The following is a 21266-nucleotide window of genomic DNA, read 5'->3' as shown; positions in this document are numbered from 1 at the left end:
AAAAATAACTGGGACAGAAAGAGAGAGAAGTGATAGAAGAAGTCTGAGGGGTTGGGTGAAGGACACCGGTCCGCATTTTACCTGATCGCCTACCCAAAATGGTAGATAGCCAGCACAGAAGAAAACTGATCTTGCAGAAGGTATCGTATAACTTCCATTCTCCTCTGTTCTACAATTAGCCCCTTCCCACAATAAACGTTAAGTCCTTAATTTCTTATTGGTCTGTCTTGAATAGATTCTTTTATTTTATTTATTTATTTAGTTATAACCATTTAAATTTTTACAAGCGATAAAACAACTTGCTGGAAATACAGAGAAAGTAATATGTAGGAATTATTTCAGGCAGGTGATTCTATTCTCTTCCTTAGACCACTAAATAGGGCGAGTGAAACAAGACAAGGAGATCAATTGAACAGTAAACAGAAAAAAAACCCCCCCGTGGTATTAACCTGATTATCCCCAGATATTACTCGTCTAACTCATTATTCCACATTGATCATCTGGTTGGCTTCCTCAAGGCCAATACGGTGTATAGTCAAATCATTTCATTGAAAACATGCTTATTGTCCAATATTAGTTAGAAATAATACATCTGATTACATTCTTTCTCTTTTAAAAACCAGAAGTTATTTAGCAATACATATACTTAAGTCTCTAATTCAAATCCCACTGATTAAAGTAATCCCAGTTTTCACAGGCTTCACTCCTTTTAAAGTAATAATTTGAGGAAATTGTCTTGAATAGATTCTAAGCTTTGTCTCTTACGTGCCTGTGTACAGTGCTGTGTACGTCTAGTAGCGTTATAGAAATGATAAGTAGTACTATTAGTAGTATTAATGCTGCTGCTCAACCATACCCCGGCAGTATCTGCTTTACAGAGAGGATAACAGGTTCTTATTCCACCAGATCTCAATTCCTAAATAATCCCGGCTGACTTTATTAAGATTTGCAAGAGAAATTTTATACTTACTTGTTACAGGAGGCTGAGTCTGTTCAGACGTCTCTGATTTAGGAGGATCCATCAAGGGGAGATCTTCCTCTTGTTTAACACTGAGTGAGATCACAGACGTTATAATCGGAGGGTCTGTTAACAGAAAACAAATCTAGAAGGATTCACCAAGGATACGATACTACTCGATTAGAAAATGGATTTTAAGTCTCTAAATGTCTGGAGACTTTCATCTGAAAATTCAGAGCCCTTCAAATCCAAAACATTTACTTACTCTTCATGGGATCATTTGGGTTTTCTTTCCCTCCCACTCAAAATGTGGAGTGAAATATTTCTTGTCTTCCTTTTGTATCTTGAACATAACATCAGGATTAACAATTGAATAACCTGTAAGTAAGTAGGAAAATGGCATTTAAATGTATATGTTGTGACAAGGCTACATCCCAGATGTATAGAATGAAGCAGCAAAACCCTAAACTACATTTCCCAGAATGCATTTCCAGTCCCAGCAGTGAAAGCCCAGGGGATAGGCAAGCTGGCCATATACCGTCTCTGACCACAAGAGGGAGGGAGAATGAAGGAGCCCAGTTCCCCTGGACCCGCAAACAGTATATCATGCTGCCCACCTGTAATAGGGAGGGGTGGGGTGAGAAGCAGGAGGAGGATTGGATGGAAGAGGGGGTTAATCAGGCTGAGCAGGGAGAAGAAACCAGAATGGAATGGGAGCTTGAGAGCCTGGGGAGAGCAGCACCTGGAGGTTTGAAAATCCATATTGTTTTGAAAGTTATTTTGATTGAAACCTGCTTAAAGAGAGAAGCCTGTTTTCTTGTGGGTTAGACGTGTTTGCTGTGGGGAAACCCTGACTGTTGGGGGAGGTTGCTGGAAGAATTACAAACCTGGTTCCCCAAAAGCTTACCCTGATTATGTTGGAAAACTCTGTGGAATTTGAAAGACTTGTTTGGAGAGGGGGAGAAAATCCTGCTGAGAGGCAAGTACTGATCTTGCTACTGACTTGAAAAGGACAGGGGGCCGAGACTTTGTGTTTGGGGGCTTGTACACTAAGGTGGCTGTTTGATACTGAGACCCAGGTCTCCCCAAATAAGGGGGCTCAGTGGAGCAGCACAAGTTAAAGGATGAGTGTGAAAGAACTTGTTCCCCACAGGACTGAACTAATAAAGTGAATTTGCATATGATGACTGCCTTATTTGCATATTTGTGAAGTCTGGAGAATCCTAGTTAGAGTCCCCGGAAAAGGGCAGTGGGTCAGTGCCCCTGAACTGGAGGAGTGACCGGGGCACACTGGACATAACAGGGAAGGATTTCCAGCAGGAGGAAGGCCTGGCAGAGCAGTCACCCTGAGTAAGGAAGGAGCCCAGGATATAGAGGTTGGTGCGTGCTAGTGACTAAGGACCAACCAGAGTCCAGCTCAGGAACCCCAAGGCCAGTGAGGCTGAGCAGAGAGCAGGAAGTGCATGCGTCTGTACAAGCTGCTCAGAAGTCAAGGGCCTGCACAGGAGCCACTAGAGGGCCTCAGCACACACAAGAACCCTGGGGAGGTTTCATCTGTTTCCTTTTCTAAACAAACAGTACACACAATTTTAAGCACCATATATAGACTTAGGGTGACACTGTATATCTTGGGCTGTGTGAAGGTTTGGAGAGAAGAGTGTGCTGTAATTTGCTGCCTGATTTATATTAAATGTTGGAGGTTTTCTGGTGCCTCATTTCTATTCAGGAACCTCTAAGCTGAAGTTACTTGTATATTCCTTCTTATACTAGGCCTGTAATGTGGCCCTGCTGGCCCTCAGTTTTCCTAGCCTTGCTCAGCATATTTTTAGTTTCTTCCTGCAGCTATATGTAAGCTACAGTGCTTTCTCAGTAAATGGAAAGTACATATCACATGCCAAGGAGAAACTTAGGAGGAACTGAGGCTATGCGGCCATATATTGTAGATACACATGGATATAACTTTGATGGTGATGATAGACTGAGGACTCTACAGACTCCAAGATGTTCCAATAGAAATATGTGTTCAGAGAGGAAGGACACCAGGTATTTCATACTACTTATTTGTTAGCTGGTTTTCTACGCTGTGATCACGCGTTATTGATAAGGAATTAGCCAATTGCCACAAAGTGTGCATGTGAACACAAGTAGGAGAGGATGGTAAACTACAGGAAATTGCCATTTTTGTATATTACTATATTGTGTGATGGAAGGAAATAGGAAGATCCATATATGATCATGTTAGTTTAGGAGAAATCACATGATTTAGGAGAAACGGAACTTACAACAATATATATATGTGATAGCTGAGAAGGTTGTGCGTCTGGCTACTGGGTGACAACCTGCTCCAGAGAGAACAATTATTTTGTATTGGCTTAGTGAGATACCAATAAAGATTTTTACTGGTTGCGCCTATATCTAAGTCTGATTGTCTCTCTTAACATAGTAACATAGTAGATGATGGCAGAAAAAGACCTGCAGGGTCCATCCAGTCTGCCCAACAAGATAACTCATATTTGCTGCTTTTTGTGTATACCCTACTTTGATATGTACCTGTGCTCTTCAGGGCACAGACCGTATCTGTCTGCCCAGCTCTATCCCCGCCTCCCAACCACCAGCCCCACCTCCCAACCACCGGCTCTGGCACAGACCGTACAAGTCTGTCCAGCACCATCCCTGCCTCCCAACCACCAGTCCCGCTGCCCACCACCGGCTCTGGCACAGACCGTATAAGTCTGCCCAGCCCTATCCCCGCCTCCCAACCACCAGCCCCACCTCCCAACCACCGGCTCTGGCACAGACCGTATAAGTCTGCCCAGCACTATCCTCACCTCCCAACCACCGGCTCTGGCACAAACCGAATAAGTCTGCCCCACCTCCCGATCTTGACTAAGCTCCTGAGGATCCATTCCTTCGGCACAGGATTCCTTTATGCTTATCCCACGCATGTTTGAATTCCGTTACCGTTTTCATTTCCACCACCTCCCGCGGGAGGGCATTCCAAGCATCCACTACTCTCTCCGTGAAAAAATACTTCCTGACATTTTTCTTGAGTCTGCCCCCCTTCAATCTCATTTCATGTCCTCTCGTTCTACCACCTTCCCCTCTCCGGAAAAGGTAAGTTTGCGGATTAATACCTTTCAAATATTTGAACGTCTGTATCATATCACCCCTGTTTCTCCTTTCCTCCAGAGTATACATGTTTAGTTCAGCAAGTCTCTCCTCATACGTCTTGTAACGCAAATCCCATACCATTCTCGTAGCTTTTCTTTGCACCCCTTCAATTCTTTTTACATCCTTAACAAGATACGGCCTCCAAAACTGAACACAATACTCCAGGTGGGGCCTCACCAACGACTTATACAGGGGCATCAACACCCCCTTTCTTCTGCTGGTCACACCTCTCTCTATACAGCCTAACAACCTTCCAGCTACTGCCACCGCCTTGTCACACTGTTTCGTCGCCTTCAAATCCTCAGATACTATCACCCCAAGATCCCTCTCTCCGCCCGTACCTATCAGACTCTCCCCGCCTAACACATACGTCTCCCGTGGATTTCTACTTCCTAAGTGCATCACTTTGCATTTCTTCACATTGAATTGTAATTGCCAAACCTTAGACCATTCTTCTAGCTTCTGTAGGTCCTTTTTCATGTTTTCCACTTCCTCCGAGGTGTCCACTCTGTTACAGATCTTAGTATCATCCGCAAATAGGCAAACTTTACCTTCTAACCCTTCGACAATGTCACTCACAAATATATTGAACAGAATCGGCCCCAGCACCGATCCTTGAGGCACTCCACTACTTACCTTTCGCTCCTCCGAGCGAATTCCATTCACCATCACCCTCTGGCGCCTGTCAGTCAACCAGTTCCTAATCCAGTTCACCACTTCGGGTCCTCTAGGGCTGAAGTGTTTTCCCCTCCCCAGGGGCAAGGGACAGGATTACACACACTGCAGGTGTCAAACTTCTCTGTGATATCTGCTTACCATCTGAAGGGGTTACACATTGTACAGTGTAATTGACTAGTTAGCAGCTGACAGACAGGCCCTTTAAACAGAAGTTGTAGTTCTCACCAAGAAGGGTCAGAATTTGTTGTATGGAAAAGGGAGACAGACTGCAGCTGGTCTTGTATGAAGCCTCCAGTTTAAGGTAAACATTTTTTTCTTTTGCACCAGAAGCCAGGTCTGAATTTCAGGTGCCCACGGGACCTGGTACCTGGGATTTTTCCAGCTCTGATAAAATAACAGCACCCATTCCATTAATGTGCCTGTGTGGTAGATGATAAAAAAAGACATATTTACCTCGTGAGATGAGGATGTCATGAACCTCCTTGATGACCTTCTCGTACAGCTCCTTCTGCCGTTCTTCCAGAATGTCCCAGTCCGCTTCCAAGAAATAAGCAGAAACATCCTTGAACAAGTCCTGGAACAACAGACAACACACAGTCAGTCACAGTTTCATTATAATGTTTATCCTTGTTGGGTAGACTGGATGGACCGTGTAGGTCTTTATCTTCCATCATTTACTATGTTTCTGTAACAGACTTTGTTATATGACCTCTGTCAGTAAGAACGAAGCTCCAGTACATTATAGTATGAAGTATACAGTACCAGTTCTGTCCCCTTAAATCTCCAATATTTTGCACAGACTTCCTGGTCCTTACACTGGAAATCTCTCATGTTGACTGATGTAGCAGTTGGAAGGAGGAGGAAGCAACAACTGAACAGCTAGGAGATAAAGAGGCTGGTGGGTTAGTGCAGCTAAGGTTGGAGAAAGAACCTGAGACGGCATGATGTCACAAAGCTGAAGCCAGTTTAGCCCAACAGCCGCCATATAGGTACACACACAAAAAAAGCAAGCAAACAAACTATCAGCTGTTGTATCCACGTTGTCATCGTAAATTGTTATTTTATCTCAGTTATATTAGGAACATGCTGGTGTCTGCAGCATATGTACAAAGGGGATCTGTCACAACAGAATAAGCTTTCATCAGTTAGAGTAGTAATTTGTCCTAAATTGCTATCACTGAGGCAATAGCAGGGTTGCCAGGTGGAAAATTTTTTTCCCACCCAAACCAGCCTAAATCCAGCCCAAAACCCGCCCAAACTCAAACCCCGCCCCTGACACCCCCACCCCCGCGTCATCACCCCCGCCGTCATCAACCCTGCCCAGAACGTCACTAACCCCGCCCAAAACGTCACTAACCCCGTCCCCCGCGGCCGAAAAAACGCCTAAAAACCGCCCAAAAGACAAAAATTGCCTTGAAAAGAGTTGCGCCACAGGTGTGAGGCTGCAGGGCGTGCAAAAAGGGGCGTGCGGTAAGCAGTGGCGTAGCCAGATAGCCAATTTTGGGTGGGCCTGAGCCTAAAGTGGGTGGGCACAAAATTATCTCTGCCCTGCCATACCTCCACCTCAAAATATAAATACTTTAGCTAATGAGGATCCTCAAGCTCTGTTAGCTGAAGACTTTCTCCGAAGGCAGCCAGAACTCCCTTTTACCAAGCTTGGCAGTTATCTACGTAGATAGCTGACGTCAGAGGAGGGCGGACACAGGAAGAAAAAGGAGACATCGGAGGAGACAGAAGAGCTGAAGAATAGCTGATCCATCCTGTGCAGCGCCTTCAAACATAGGTGAGAGGCGCTGCACCGGCCATTATGGTGGAGGGGGGGGGACACGGAGGTGGAGGAGGGCAGGAGGCGGAGCATTGCCGACTAAAGAAGAGAGACACAGGAAGGGAGGGGGAGCCCAGCAACTGCAAAGGTTTCATTTTTAAAAGCTTTTATTTCACAAACGGAGCAGCGGGGACTTCGGGGGGGGGGGGGGGGCAAGGCAAGGCAAGGCCGTCCATACAGGACGCTGCTGATGAGCGCCTTTGCCCCCTCCCGATCCTTTAATGTTTGTGGAGACATGCAGGGGAAAGTGGGGAGCCACGTGTTTGTGTTTTCTTTTTTTTCTTACGTTTCTGGCATGCGCAGAGCAGCCAGCATAATGCTTGGCTGCTTTGCGCATGCTTTACGAGCCGATTACCGACGGGGATTAGTGCATCATTCTTTACAATACCGTACCAAACGTTTTGGGGCTGTGTTATTTCAGATTCGGTAAAGGTTTTTACGTGTCTGATTTTTTTACGTTTGCTTGATGCATCTACCCCTCAAAAGACAGGAAAAAGAGGTAGGTTTTATTACCCACTACAAAAGTAGCTGGTATCTGTAGCAAACATTAGTAATCTCATAAAACCTAATATCAGTAACCTTGGTAGTTGCAAAATAATTAGTCTGAACTCACGAGAACAGGAAGGAAAGTTTGTTCCTCATAAGGGCGTATTTTTTTTTTGTTACATTTGTACCCCGCGCTTTCCCGTATCATATGAAGGACACAAAGCTGAGAGAAAGGAGAGAGAAACAAACAAAAGAAAGAAGAAAAGATTCTTAGCTGCAAAGACCAAGTCTACAACCATAGTCGGGGGGGGGGGGGGGGGGAACCACATGCATCCCCCCCCCCTCCGGGAATATGCCCTACCTACCAGAAGGATATATTCCAGCGTTCCCTAGATCTCCAGTCACTTATATACAGAGCACCACGTCATAAATTACCCAGTGAGGAATCCTGCACATACACAGGGCTCTGCCCATGTGTGTGGTCATTACATCTTGTTCTTATATGTCTAGCTAAACCGGTTTGTACTAGTTTGCAGATAAAACTGTTATCAGGCCTCTGTCTACAGTAAACAGGATGTGCTGCGGTCTGCAATAACAGGCCTCAGAACAAACACAAAGGACAAAGAAGACAGTAGTTGTGTGAGAAATTCTTTAACAGTAGTAAATTTAAAACAAATTGGAGAAAATATTTCTTCCTCAATGTGTAATTAAACTCTAGTATTTACTGAAAGAAAATGTGGTAAAAGAAGTTAGCTTAGCAAGGTTTAAAAAAAAAAAAGGCTTGGCTAACTTCCTAAAAGAAAAAAGTCCATAAGCCATTATTAAGATGGACTTTGGGGAAAATCCACTGCTTATTTCTAGGACAAGCACATAAAATCTATTGTTACTGTTTTGTGATCTTGCCAGGTACTTGTAAAGTGTTTTGGCCACTGCTGGAAAACAGGATACTGGGCATGATGGACCTTCAGTCTGTCCTAGTCTGGCAACACTTTCCCCACTATGACAACGAATCATGTGCATTTCCCCCTCTCCCTTCCATCCATATGCTGAATTTTCCCCTCTCCCTTCCATTGATGTGATGTGCAGTTTCCCCGTCCTCTCTTGTTCCCCCCTAGGGGTCCCACATGCCTTCCTACCATCCACTGCCCCCCTCCTCACAGGCCTACAGTTTTGCACATGGCAACAAGAGGGAAGGACCCTGGGGCTGGTTGTAAACAGCTTTAATCTTTAGTTTACCTTAGCAGTATATTGTTTTAATAACCATAAACTAGACCCTACTGCTTCACTCCAACACAGACAAATAAGGCGAGAGAAGAGAAAGCAGGAAAAGCTGTACAGAAATATTTCCTTTTAGTGCTGGAAGGAACCCTGTGTGCAAGAGGAGAGAGAATAATTTCTTACCTGATCAGGAACCAGGGCAGACATTTCCCGACTGTTTCCTTTCTGAATTCTGCAGCTGCTGGGAGGGATTCAGGCTGGAGATTTCCCCTTTCCTGGAAAGATGAATAAAACAGGAGGAGGTTGAGCTGATTCCAGGTCTCAGATAAATTCCCTCTGCAGATCTGAGACTGGGTCTTGCAGGAATTTGCAGACCCCAAAGGCAGAAAGTTTCTGCTTTTCTTCTGAGTCTTTTCTGTTCCCTCTTTACAGCTCTGCAGACAGTAGGTAAGGAAAGAGCAGCAGAGCATGTTCAGAGCTCCTCCCCCTGGTGTGGTCAAAGAAATTTGATTAACAGGAGATGACATGATGTCACAAGGCTGAAGCCACTTCACCACCCAATAAGGTTTTTATTCTCCCCACTAGTAAAAAAGGCCCATTTCTGTATGTAATGAAACAGGCACTAGCAAGGTTTTCCTCGGAATGTGCATGTTTGAGAGAGTGTGTGTGTGAGAGTGACTGTGAGAGAGAGAGAGAGAGTGCGACAGGGGCGTATCTGACTTTCCCTGGTAGGGGGGGCCAGAGCCCGAAGTGCGGGGGCTGTTTTTCGCCCCCCCCCCATAGGCTTCCATTGGCGGCACAGGGGGGTTGGCGGCGGTAGCGGGGGCCAGGGCCAAATGTACGGGGGCCAGGCACCCGTTAGCCCCATTACAGATACGCCCCTGCTGTGCGAGTGTGTGTGTGTGACAGAGAGAGAGTGAGACTGGGTGCGAGTGTGTCTGTGAGAGAGTCACACAGATACAGTGTGTGTGAGAGTGTGTTTCACACAGATACAGTGTGTGTCACACAGCGAGTGTGAGAGTATGTTTGTGAAACAGGTCAGATAGCAATCAATCACGAGACTGAAGGCAAACAGATCCAAACCAAGCAAACTTTATTTGGCAGCCAAGACGCAGCTCTGAGTAACCTCAGGAAGACTGCGTGCCCTGTGTCACCTGACACTTACATTTATATCAGCTGCAGCGAGCCTGCGCTGTACTCACATATCACATCACTTAAGCATGCGCAATACACATCAGTAAGTTTTCACAGCTTAGGCATACGTCACTTCAGAAAAATGCTACTTTGCAAGAGAAACGAAACTTATCTGGCAACTTCAGCTGCACACACACACACACAGCATTGTTTCTCTGCACAAACCACAGGAATGTACTGATAAGGCTCAGGTCTGCAGAACTAGGGCGACAACGCCCTTGCTGGGTCTTCAAGCTTTTGCAACTGTGTGGCATAACTGTCATCTAATAACACCTGCATCCTGTTTAAGCAAACTACTTGGTCTACAGCTCTTATAGTCCTTTAAGTCACACACAGCAGTTAAAGAGTCCATCATGTTTAATGTAGACAAGACAGTCCGTTAGTCATGTTCTGACTACAGCTTACAGCTTGCAGCAGTAATTGTAGAAAGGCACTTGGGCAGCAAAGCAGGTGTTCTACAGGGTCTGTCCCGTCGGTTCCCACGAAGTGGGGTCTCCTCCCTCACATTTGCAGAACCCCCCTCCCCCTTCCCCCCTCTCCCCCCCTGTCTGAGTTCCAGGACCCCCCTCTCGCTCCCCATTCCCCTCCCCCCTCTCCCTCCCCCCTGATCCAGGACCCCCTCCCCTTCCAGTTACAGGACCCGCCCCTTCCCTTCCAGTGGAGTTCCAGGAATCTCCTCCCCCATCTCATTTTAGGACCCCCTTCCTCCCCTGTCATTTCAGGACCCCCCTCCCCCCTTTCTGGCCCTCCCCCTCGTAAGAGCCGGCTGTTGTTTAAAAGTTTTTACCGCCTGCACGCAGGACCCCCCTCCCCCTTCTGTCATTTCAGGACCCCACTTCACCCACTCTGCCATTTCAGGACCCCCCTCCCCCTCCCCTTCATAACAGCCGGCTGTTTAAAAGTTTTTACCTCCTGCACACAGGACCCCCCTCCCCCCTTCTGTCATTTCAGGGCCCCCCTTCACCCACTCTGCCATTTCAGGACCCCCCTCCCCAACAGCCGGCTGTTTAAAAGTTTTTACCGCCTGCCAGTGTTGCCAGGTGGGCGGTTTTACCGCCCAATTGGGCGGTTTTCCGCGACCCGCCGCGGGAAATTTTTGCCCGCGGCGGGTTGCGGTTTTTTGGGCTGTTTTTGGCCTTCAGTGCGGTTTTTTCGGCCGCGGGGGGGCGGGGTTAGTGACGTTTTTGGGTGGGGTTAATGACGTTTTGGGCGGGGTTAGTGACGTGGGAGGCGGGGCCGATGACGTAGGAGGCGGGGCCGATGACGGGGAGGCGGGGCCGATGACGTGGGAGGCGGGGCCGATGACGGGGAGGCGGGGCCGATGACGTGGGAGGCGGGGCCGATGACGGGGAGGCGGGGCTGGTGACGTGGAAGGCGGGGCCAGTGACGGCGGGGGCGGGGTTGATGACGGCGGGGGCGGGCGTGATGACGCGGGGGTGGGGGTGTCAGGGGCGGGGGTGTCAGGGGCGGGGTTTGTGTTTGGGCGGGTTTTGGGCTGTTTTTTGGGCTCGATCGGGCTGGAAAAAAATTTTCCACCTGGCAACCCTGCCGCCTGCACGCAGGACCCCCCTCCCCCCTTCTGTCATTTCAGGGCCCCCCTTCACCCACTCTGCCATTTCAGGACCCACCTCCCCTTCGTAACAGCCGGCTTTTTAAAAGTTTTTACCTCCTGCACGCAGGGACGCCGCTTCAGACAGCCTTTTCTTTCGCTTCTCTTTCAGCTGTTCCTATGGTCCCACCTTTGGACAGCCTTTTAATTTATTTGAAAGCTTTTCTGAGAAGTTCTGAGAGAAGAGGACATTTCTCTGGTAAGTGAATGCTACTTTGCTTTGTGCTTTGGGAGCTTAAAGATTGGGGATTAAAGGAGGAATTGTAGGTTAGTGTTAGGCAAAATAAAAATATAAAAAGCAAATTTTAACAACTAATCTCCATAGTCTTTTCCATAGTTTTAAAAGCTTTGTACCACAGCATTAACAGATAGAATCTAACAGCCACTGCAGGATCTAATTTAGTATTCCCACCCACCCCCCCCCCTAGGACAACTCCTCATTTATAGTCAGTTATTGTAATTAGGATAACAAGCGAGGAGTGGCCTAGTGGTTAGGGTGGTGGACTTTGGTGCTGAGGAACTGAGTTCAATTCCCACTTCAGGCACAGGCAGCTCCTTGTGACTCTGGGAAAGTCACTTAACCCTCCATTGCCCCATGTAAGCCGCATTGAGCCTGCCAAGAGTGGGAAAGTGTGGGGTACAAATGTAACAAAATAACAAAAATTCCATTACCATCTAAGAAGGAAACACTAAATAAATCATACTGTATAAACTAAAAGACACTTTTATATTAGACTAATATTCTTAATACTGTAGCAAATTTTAAATTATTGAAAAACTCAAGTAGAGAGGTGTGGTAGCCGTGTTAGTCCACTCTTAAAGGTTATCAAAATAAAACATGGAAAAGAAAATAAGATGATCCCTTTTTTATTGGACATAACTTAATACATTTCTTGATTAGCTTTCGAAGGTTGCCCTTCTTCCTCAGATTGGAAATAAGCAAATGTGCTAGCTGACAGTGTATATAAGTGAAAACATTCAAGCATTACTATGACAGTCTGACAGGGTGGGAGGATGGGTTGGGTCGGAGGTATGCATGGGGACATCAAAGCATATCATTGATATTCTAACAGGATGGGTGTGGATAGGTGAGGGGTGGGGTGGGGTGGGGTGATCAACAGAGACATACAGCTTTATGGTTTATAATGGGCTAGAAACCCCAGATCCTTGTTAAGTCCTTTCTGTTGGGTGTTAAAATATTCAATCATTCTGACTTCAAAGGTCTTACGTTCTTGTATGGTTTTAAGCATAGTAATGCTTGAATGTTTTCACTTATATACACTGTCAGCTAGCACATTTGCTTATTTCCGATCTGAGGAAGAAGGGCAACCTTCGAAAGCTAATCAAGAAATGTATTAAGTTAGGTCCAATAAAAAAGGTATCATCTTATTTTCTTTTCCATGTTTTATTTTGTTTGATTTCTATTGATAACCTTGAAAAACTCAAAAACACTAAGATGGAGTCAGCAGTCCAGCCGCAAGAGGGGTGCTATCCAGTCTTTTGCATTGAGTGTCACATGTATGATTATCTTGCAGTTGGTGAGATGTCATATGTGTGTGTCTGATGGAAAGAGCTCCTAGCTCTCAGAGAACGTGTCCGTTCTCTTGAGGCTAGAGTAGCAGACTTGGTGGAGCTGAGGGAGACAGAGAGGTACATAGAGGAGACCGACAGGGATGTTGTAGAGAAGTCCCACCTCCAGTCTGGTAGCCCTTGTGCTACCTTGGAGGAGGGAGGTCTCCTAGTAGGAGAGCATCACCCTGGTGAAGTAGGAAGTACTCCTGAAGCCAGGACCTGCCCACCAGGGGATGTACTATCCTCTCGCACTGACAAGTGTTGCCCGGGAGGGAAAGGTTAGGACAGCTGTTGTAGCTGGTGATTCGATCATTAGGCATATAGATAGCTGGGTGGCTGGTGGACGTGAGGATCGCCTGGTGACTTGCCTGCCTGGTGCGAAGGTGGTGGACCTCATGCGTCACCTAGATAGGATTTTAGATAGTGCTGGGGAGGAGTCATAGTAACATAGTAGATGACGGCAGAAAAAGACCTGCACGGTCCATCCAGTCTGCCCAAGAAGATAAATTCATATGTGCTACTTTTTTTATTTGTACTGTCCTCTTCAGTGCACAGACCGTATAAGTCTGGCCAGCCCTATCCCCACCTCCCAACCACCAACCCCGGCACAGACCGTATAAGTCTGCCCAGCACTAGTCTCGCCTACCAACCACCAGCCCCAGCACAGACCGTATATGTCTGCCCACACTAGCCCCGCTTCCCAACCACCAGCTCTGCCACCCATGCTAGGCTAAGCTCCTGAGGATCCCTTTCTTCTGCACAGGATTCCTTTATGTTTATCCCAAGCATGTTTGAATTCCGTTACCGTTTTCATCTCCACCACCTCCCGCGGGAGGGCATTCCAAGCATCCACCACCCTCTCCGTGAAAAAATACTTCCTGACATTCTTCTTGAGTCTGCGCCCCTTCAATCTCATTTCATGTCCTCTCGTTCTACCGCCTTCCCATCTCTGGAAAAGGTTCGTTTGCGGATTAATACCTTTCAAATATTTGAACGTCTGTATCATATCACCCCTGTTCCTCCTTTCCTCCAGGGTATACATGTTCAGGTCCGCAAGTCTCTCCTCATACATCTTGTAACGCAAATCCCATACCATCCTCATAGCTTTTCTTTGCACCGCTTCAATTCTTTTTACATCCTTAGCAAGATACGGCCTCCAAAACTGAACACAATACTCCAGGTGGGGCCTCACCAACGACTTGTACAGGGGCATCAACACCTCTTTGCTTCTGCTGGTCACACCTCTCTCTATACAGCCTAGTAACCTTCTAGCTACGGCCACCACCTTGTCACACTGTTTCATCGCCTTCAGGTCCTCAGATACTATCACACCAAGATCCCTCTCCCCATCCGTACCTAGCAGACTCTCACTGCCTAACACATACGCCTCTCTTGGATTTCTACTCCCTAAGTGCATCACTTTGCATTTCTTCACATTGAATTTTAATTGCCAAACCTTAGACCATTCTTCTAGCTTTTTCAGATCCTTTTTCATGTTTTCCACTCCCTCTGGGGTGTCCACTGTGTTACAAATCTTAGTATCATCCGCAAATAGGCAAACTTTACCTTCTAACCCTTTGGCAATGTCACTCACAAATATATTGAACAGAATCGGGCCCAGCACCGATCCCTGAGGCACTCCACTACTCACCTTTCCCTCCTCCGAGCGAACTCCATTCACCACCACCCTCTGGCGCCTGTCCGTCAACCAGTTCCTAATCCAGTTCACCACTTTGGGTCCTATCTTCAGTCCATCCAGTTTATTTAAGAGCCTCCTGTGGGGAACCGTGTCAAAAGCCTTGCTGAAATCTAAGTAGATTACGTCTATAGCACGTCCACAGTTCAATTCTCCGGTCACCCAATCAAAGAATTCAATGAGATTCGTTTGGCACGATTTCCCTTTGGTAAAACCATGTTGTCTCGGATCTTGCAGCTCATTTTCTTCCAGGAAATTCACTATCCTTTCCTTCAGCATGGCTTCCATTACTTTTCCAATAACCGAAGTGAGGCTTACCGGCCTGCAGTTTCCAGCTTCTTCCCTATCACCACTTTTGTGAAGAGGGACCACCTCCGCCGTTCTCCAATCCCTCGGAACCTCTCCCATTTCTAAGGATTTATTAAACAAATCTTTAAGAGGACCCGCCAGAACCTCTCTGAGCTCCCTCAATATCCTGGGGTGGATCCCATCCGGTCCCATGGCTTTGTCCACCTTTAGTTTTTCTAGTTGTTGATACACACTCTCTTCTGTGAACAGTGCTATATCCACTCCATTCTCAAATGAACTTTTGCCAGTCCATCGCGGTCCTTCTCCTGGATTTTCTTCAGTAAGAACAGAACAAAAGTATTTATTTAGCAAATTTGCCTTTTCTTCATCATTATCTACATAGTGGTTTGCAGTATCTTTTAGTCTCACAATTCCCTTTTTAGTCATTCTCCTTTCACTAATATACCTGAAGAAATTTTTGTCACCCCTCCTTACCTTTCTAGCCATTTGTTCTTCCGCTTGCGCTTTCGCCAGACGTACCTCTCTCTTGGCTTCTTTCAGTTTCCTCCGGTATTCCTCCCCGTGTTCCTCGTCTTGAGTTTTTTTGTATTTCTGGAATGCGAACTCTTTAGCCTTTATTTTCTCAGCCACTTGCTTGGAGAACCATAACTTGTGGAATGTGTTTGCTGTAAAACCTATCTTAGGCCTGTATTAAGCCTCTTTTCTACAAAGCTGATTGGGACAAGGGGAGGACAAGGATAGTAGGTAGAGATGTGCAAAAAAAACCCCACAGTTCTAGGGTAGGAAAAGTCACAAATATAGCCAGCACAAATCTTATCTGAGTTTCTCCCAACCAGAGACCAGCAACACAGCTCTCCACAGAAAACACACTTGTGCTTTTAAAATGGCTGCAGAAAAAAAACCAGGTGAGCTGAGATGGATGGGGTGGGGGAAGGAAGGAGCTCAGAAACTTGGCAAAAGAAAGATTTCTAATACTTGCTGGCAGTTTGAAATCAGAAATCTAGTTTTCAAATTCACAGATATCAATAAAACCAGTTTGAAACACAAACAGTTTGAAACACAGTCAGATTATACAATCAGAGTCGGCTGTCTTGGTACATGTGGGTACCAATGACATAGGAAAATGTGGGAGAGAGGTTCTGGAAGCCAAATTTAGGTAGAAAGCTCAAATCCAGATCCTCTAGGGTAGCATTTTCTGAAATGCTACCTGTTCCACGCGCAGGGCCCAAGAGACAGGCAGAGCTCCGGAGTCTCAATGCGTGGATGAGACGATGGTGCAGGGAGGAGGGTTTTAGATTTGTTAGGAACTGGGCAACATTCTGGGGAAGGGGGAGCCTATTCCGAAAGGATGGGCTCCACCTTAACAAGGGTGGGACCAGGCTGCTGGCATCGGCATTTAAAAATGGGATAGAGCAGCTTTTAAACTAGAAATGGGGGGAAGGCCGACAGTCGCTCAAAACCGCATGGTTCGGGATAAGGTATCTTGCAAGGATACCTCACAAACAGGGAAGATAGGGTTTCTGGATAGTGAGGTTGCACAACAGACCGTGGTAGGCCAGGTGCCCTTAAACACAACTAAAGATCAGACAAAAGATGGCAAATCAATAGTGTTAAGTACTAAGCTTCATGCAAATAGGAACAACAAACATACTCTGAAATGTCTATATGCAAATGCTAGGAGTCTAAGAAATAAGATGGGAGAGTTGGAATATATTGCACTTAATGAAAAATTGGATGTAATAGGCATTACTGAGACCTGGTGGAAGGAGGATAACCAGTGGGACACTGTCATACCGGGGTACAAAGTGTATCGTAGTGATAGGCTGGACCGGACTGGTGGAGGGGTAGAATTGTATAATAATGAGAGCCTTGACTTAGATAGATTACAAATTCAGCAGGACACAAATCACACCTTTGAATCATTGTGGGTTGAAATTCCATGTATAAAAGGGAAAAGGACGGTGATAGGAGTGTACTACCGTCCGCCTTGCCAGGATGAGTAGGTAGACACAGAAATGATAAAAGAAATCAGAGACGCAAACAAAATGGGCAATGTGATAATAATGGGTGACTTCAATTATCCAAATATAGACTGGGTAAATGTAACATCGGGACACGCTACAGAGGTACAATTCCTTGATGAAATCAAGACAGCTTTATGGAGCGGCTGGTGCAGGAGCCGACGAGAGAAGGAAAAATTCTAGACTTGGTCCTTAGTGGAGCGCATGATCTGGTGAGGGACATTATGGTACTGGGGCCGCTTGATAACAGTGATCATAATATGATCAGTTTTGATATCAACCTTGAAGTAACTATACACAGGAAGTCAAATACGTTAGCGTTTAACTTTAAAAAAGGAGACTATGATAAAATGAGAAGAACGGTAAAAAAAAAACTTAGGGGGGCAACTGAGAGGGTAAAAACTGTACAACAGGCATGGACGCTGTTCAAAAATACCATCCTGGAGGCCCAGGCCAAACATATTCCGCGAATTAGAAAAGAAAGACAGAAGTCCAAAAGACAGCCGGCGTGGTTGAAAAGTGAGGTGAAGGAAGCTATTAGGGCTAAAAAAAAACGCCTTCAGAAAATGGAAGAAGGAACCGTCTGAAAATAACAAGAAGCAGCATAAGGAGTGTCAAAGCAAATGCAAGGCGCAGATAAAGAAGGTCAAGAGGGATTACGAAAAAAAGATAGCATTAGAGGCAAAAAAACATAGTAAAATTTTTTTTCAGGTATATTAAAAGCAGGAAGCCGGTAAAAGAATTGGTTGGGTCGCTGGATGACCGAGGGATAAAAGGGGCGATCAAGGAAGACAAAGACGTAGCGGAGAGATTGAATGAATTCTTTGCTTCGGTCTTCACCGAGGAAGATTTGGGTGGGATACCGGTGTCGGAAATGGTATTTCAAGCGGACGAGTCGGAGAAACTTACTGACTTCGTAGTAAACCTGGAGGACGTAATGGGGCAGTTCAGCAAACTGAAGAGTAGCAAATCTCCTGGACCAGATGGTATTCATCCTAGAGTACTGATAGAACTGAAAAATGAGCTTGCGGAGCTACTGTTAGTGATATGCAATTTATCCTTAATATCGAGTGTGGTACCGGAAGATTGCAGGGTGGCCAATGTAACGCCCATTTTTAAAAAAGGTTCCAGGGGAGATCCGGGAAATTATAGACTGGTGAGTCTGACGTCGGTGCCGGGGAAAATGGTAGAGGCTATTATTAAAAACAAAATTACAAAGCACGTGCAAGGACACGGATTACTGAGACCAAGTCAGCACGGCTTTTGTGTGGGGAAATCTTGCCTGACCAATTTACTTCAATTCTTTCAAGGAGTAAACAAACATGTGGACAAAGGGGAGCCGGTTGATATTGTGTATCTGGATTTTCAAAAGACATTTGACAAGGTACCTCATGAAAGGCTACAGAGGAAATTGGAGGGTCATGGGATAGGAGGAAATGTCCTATTGTGGATTAAAAACTGGCTGAAGGATAGGAAGCAGAGAGTAGGATTAAATGGGCAGTATTCACAATGGAGAATGTTGAAATTCTTTCAACAAATCCCAATAAAATTACATGTCCCAATAAATGTATATACAGAGAAACAAAAATTAGAGAAACAAAAATTATAGAATTTTTTCTTTTTATTCAACTGCCATTTGGATGACAGAGCTATGCAAGAATATTACATAGGAAGCAAGTATAGGAACAATCTCATCAAATACAGAGATGAAGTTGCCTGTTAAGAAGTTGCTTGCTAATACAATTGTCTCCTTTCTTATATGCACATAATTCTGGCATCATCACACATTCCTTGCATTTTATTTAGCTCGTTACTAGTTTATCTCAAACCTTCTGGCGTCTAACTTTCTCTCCCCTTTTTTTCCCTTCTGCAGTACTATCAGACACCTGTTTCACATGTCTTGCCAACCTCTGTTCTTACTTTCATCTCATGGTCATGCTGTAGACATCCTGTTCCTCTACCCCCTTCTTTCTCAGGACTCTCAGTACATTCTTGATAAAGGTTATTATAATGTCTGATTTTCAGTGTCAGCTATTCCAGCTGCACTTCTGGAGTCCATTTTATATTTGTGACTCCATTTTGTCAGTTTTAATATATACAATCCTCCCTTGAACGCTGTATGCAGCGTTCACATATTTAGGCAAACACTATAGTATGTCTAGCATGTTTGAGCTCTATGGGGATATAGTATTTCTCATTACTCCCTTTCTAGAGGCCGTCATAGCTAGCATACAGTTTCTGTCAAGTGTTATTCATGGTTAATCTTTGAATAGATTTTATTACATGCCATTCTTTCCTTTGTCTGTCCATGTCCTGGATATATGTTAACATGTTCCCTATGTGTTATCATAGTAGTATTTGTTATCTTTGTCATCATGTTCCCACATAGTTTCATACAGCATGGGATAAGACAAAGCAACAACAGTATTACAACTATGAAGACTATTACTATTGAAACAAGACCCTTTAACCAAGGACTCAGGGATCCAAACCATCCAGTTATTGAATCCCACCAAGATGTGTCTAAAATTCCCTTATAATCACTCACTTCAATTCTTGCCAGTGAAAGAATGCGCTGCATTGCATTTTTAACAATTATTGATTGATTTCTAATAAGTGAACAACACGAGGTATCATTCACTATGCTGCACACTCCTCCAGATTGGGCTAACATGAAATCCACCGCCATGCGTGTGTGCATTGCATATCTCGCTGTATCATCAATTTCCTCTTGAAGTGCTGTTATAGCTATATCTAATTCATGTGTTACAACATGTAATAGTGATTGTAAGCGTCTGATTGACATACCCATTTCAGCTGCAATAGCAGATCCTGCAAATGGAAGCCATCCAGTGGCTGACAAAGCATCTAAACGTGTCTTGGTCATAGGATAGGTACTGTTAATATAATCTAATGCTAATTGTAAAGCTTGATCATCTCCTGTCAAAGCACTAAAGGAGGTACTAGAAACATCTCTTTTACGTCGTCTCTGACTATTAGAACTATGTGATGTGTCATTTAATGGAATAATCAAATCAAATAAATTTAGTTGAACAAGAGTGCAGAACTTATAACATGATGGAAGATAGGTGTACAGGATATTATCACATAACAAATAGTCTCCCAACCGTAAAGACTGTAGAGAAGTTAGGTTATGATATAAAGCATAAGTTTGAGAGAAAGGAAAAATAGGATTATTTAGTGCCTTAAGTGAAGAACACGCAGTAGGTACAGCAGTAATGGCTTGTATAGAAGAGGCATTGAATTGACATAATGAAAAGAAGAAAGTCAAATTTGTAAGAGTAAGATTAGTAGAGGTCACATAAGAGGTTGTCAGTGTCCGGTTACAGAACATTTTGTTAGCACAAGCTATAGATGTTGCAGTCTGATTTATAACATAGGATCCCTGTAACACAGTCCAATTTCGGGATTGTATGTCATAAGTATAATTACATAAAACATTAGGTATCTTACCCTGAAGTGAACTAGAGTTTATCAGACACCAATAGTTCAGTGCAGGAATAGTATGAGCAAACAAAGAAGGCAGGCGTTGAGCAGTAACATTGGTCCAATATTGCCTGTGTTCATAACCCAGACCCAAATAGCAGGTACCATTACTGAAACAGTTATGAATACCTTGTAACTTAATCATAGAATAAGGGTGAATATGTGCTGGAATGGTAGTTACAGAAGTGACAAGTGGAGTGCAAACAATACAGTTAGTCAGATTAAGAGTCTTTGAGGCATGTTGAATTCTCTCAACATATGTATTGAGTCCATAAGTAAGTCCTACCAGCAAACAGATTGCAAAAACCTTCATAATTCTTTTGCTCTGATGATATTACTAAGGAATGCCTTCTGGGGGTACAGTAGTGTGCACAGGTGGTCCCGGATCAGGAGCCTTGCGTAAATCAGATAGATGTACCCAGATGATGTGGTCTGACAATCTTGCTGCTGTGTGAGTTAGCTCTTTTATTTCAAATGGTCCCACGTAAATTGGGTCCTTCCAGGTCTTATGTGTGAAGTTCTTTCGAAGGACCTTTTGACCCACTGAAAAAGATGAAGAAAAAGTCATATTAGGAACTTCCTTTGATTTACAAATTGCCATGTCTCTAGTCAAATTTATTATTGGATTTATTTGTTTCCAATAATTAGTTATACCGTCAAAGCCGGTATCAATTTCTTTTACAGGTACCCCTCTAGGGTCTCTTCCTGTATGTAATTGAAAAGGTGAGATCTGCAATTTTGTACTTGGATGACACCTTAACTGTAGCACAGCCATGGGCAATAAGTCCAACCAGGTATATCTCTTTTCTGAGCCCCGATTTAATGAGGCTAGTAAGACTCTAAGTCTTGTTTTTAATAGGCCATTATAGCGTTCCACTAGGCCATTAGAAGTAGGGCGATAGACTGCCACCCGTCTATGCAGTATTCCACATAAATCAGTCATATCTTTGACCAGTGAGTTTACAAAATGACTTCCATTGTCCGTTCCAATTTTTGTGGACATCCATGGGCTGGTAATATAT

General features: G+C 44.7%; 1 protein-coding gene across 1 annotated transcript in view; it reads right to left on the bottom strand.

The window, feature by feature from the left end:
- The window catches only part of LOC115468218, a 127251-nt gene that overhangs the window by 19126 nt on the left and 86859 nt on the right, over positions 1-21266 (bottom strand). Inside the window, 2 exon segments of the mRNA XM_030199752.1 lie at positions 971-1050; positions 5308-5381. Of these exon segments, the coding sequence (XP_030055612.1) occupies positions 971-1050; positions 5308-5381 (154 nt within the window).

The sequence above is a fragment of the Microcaecilia unicolor genome, chromosome 4 (assembly GCF_901765095.1).
Source record: "Microcaecilia unicolor chromosome 4, aMicUni1.1, whole genome shotgun sequence".
NCBI lineage: Eukaryota > Metazoa > Chordata > Amphibia > Gymnophiona > Siphonopidae > Microcaecilia > Microcaecilia unicolor.
This window is presented reverse-complemented; position numbering and strand designations above follow the sequence as displayed.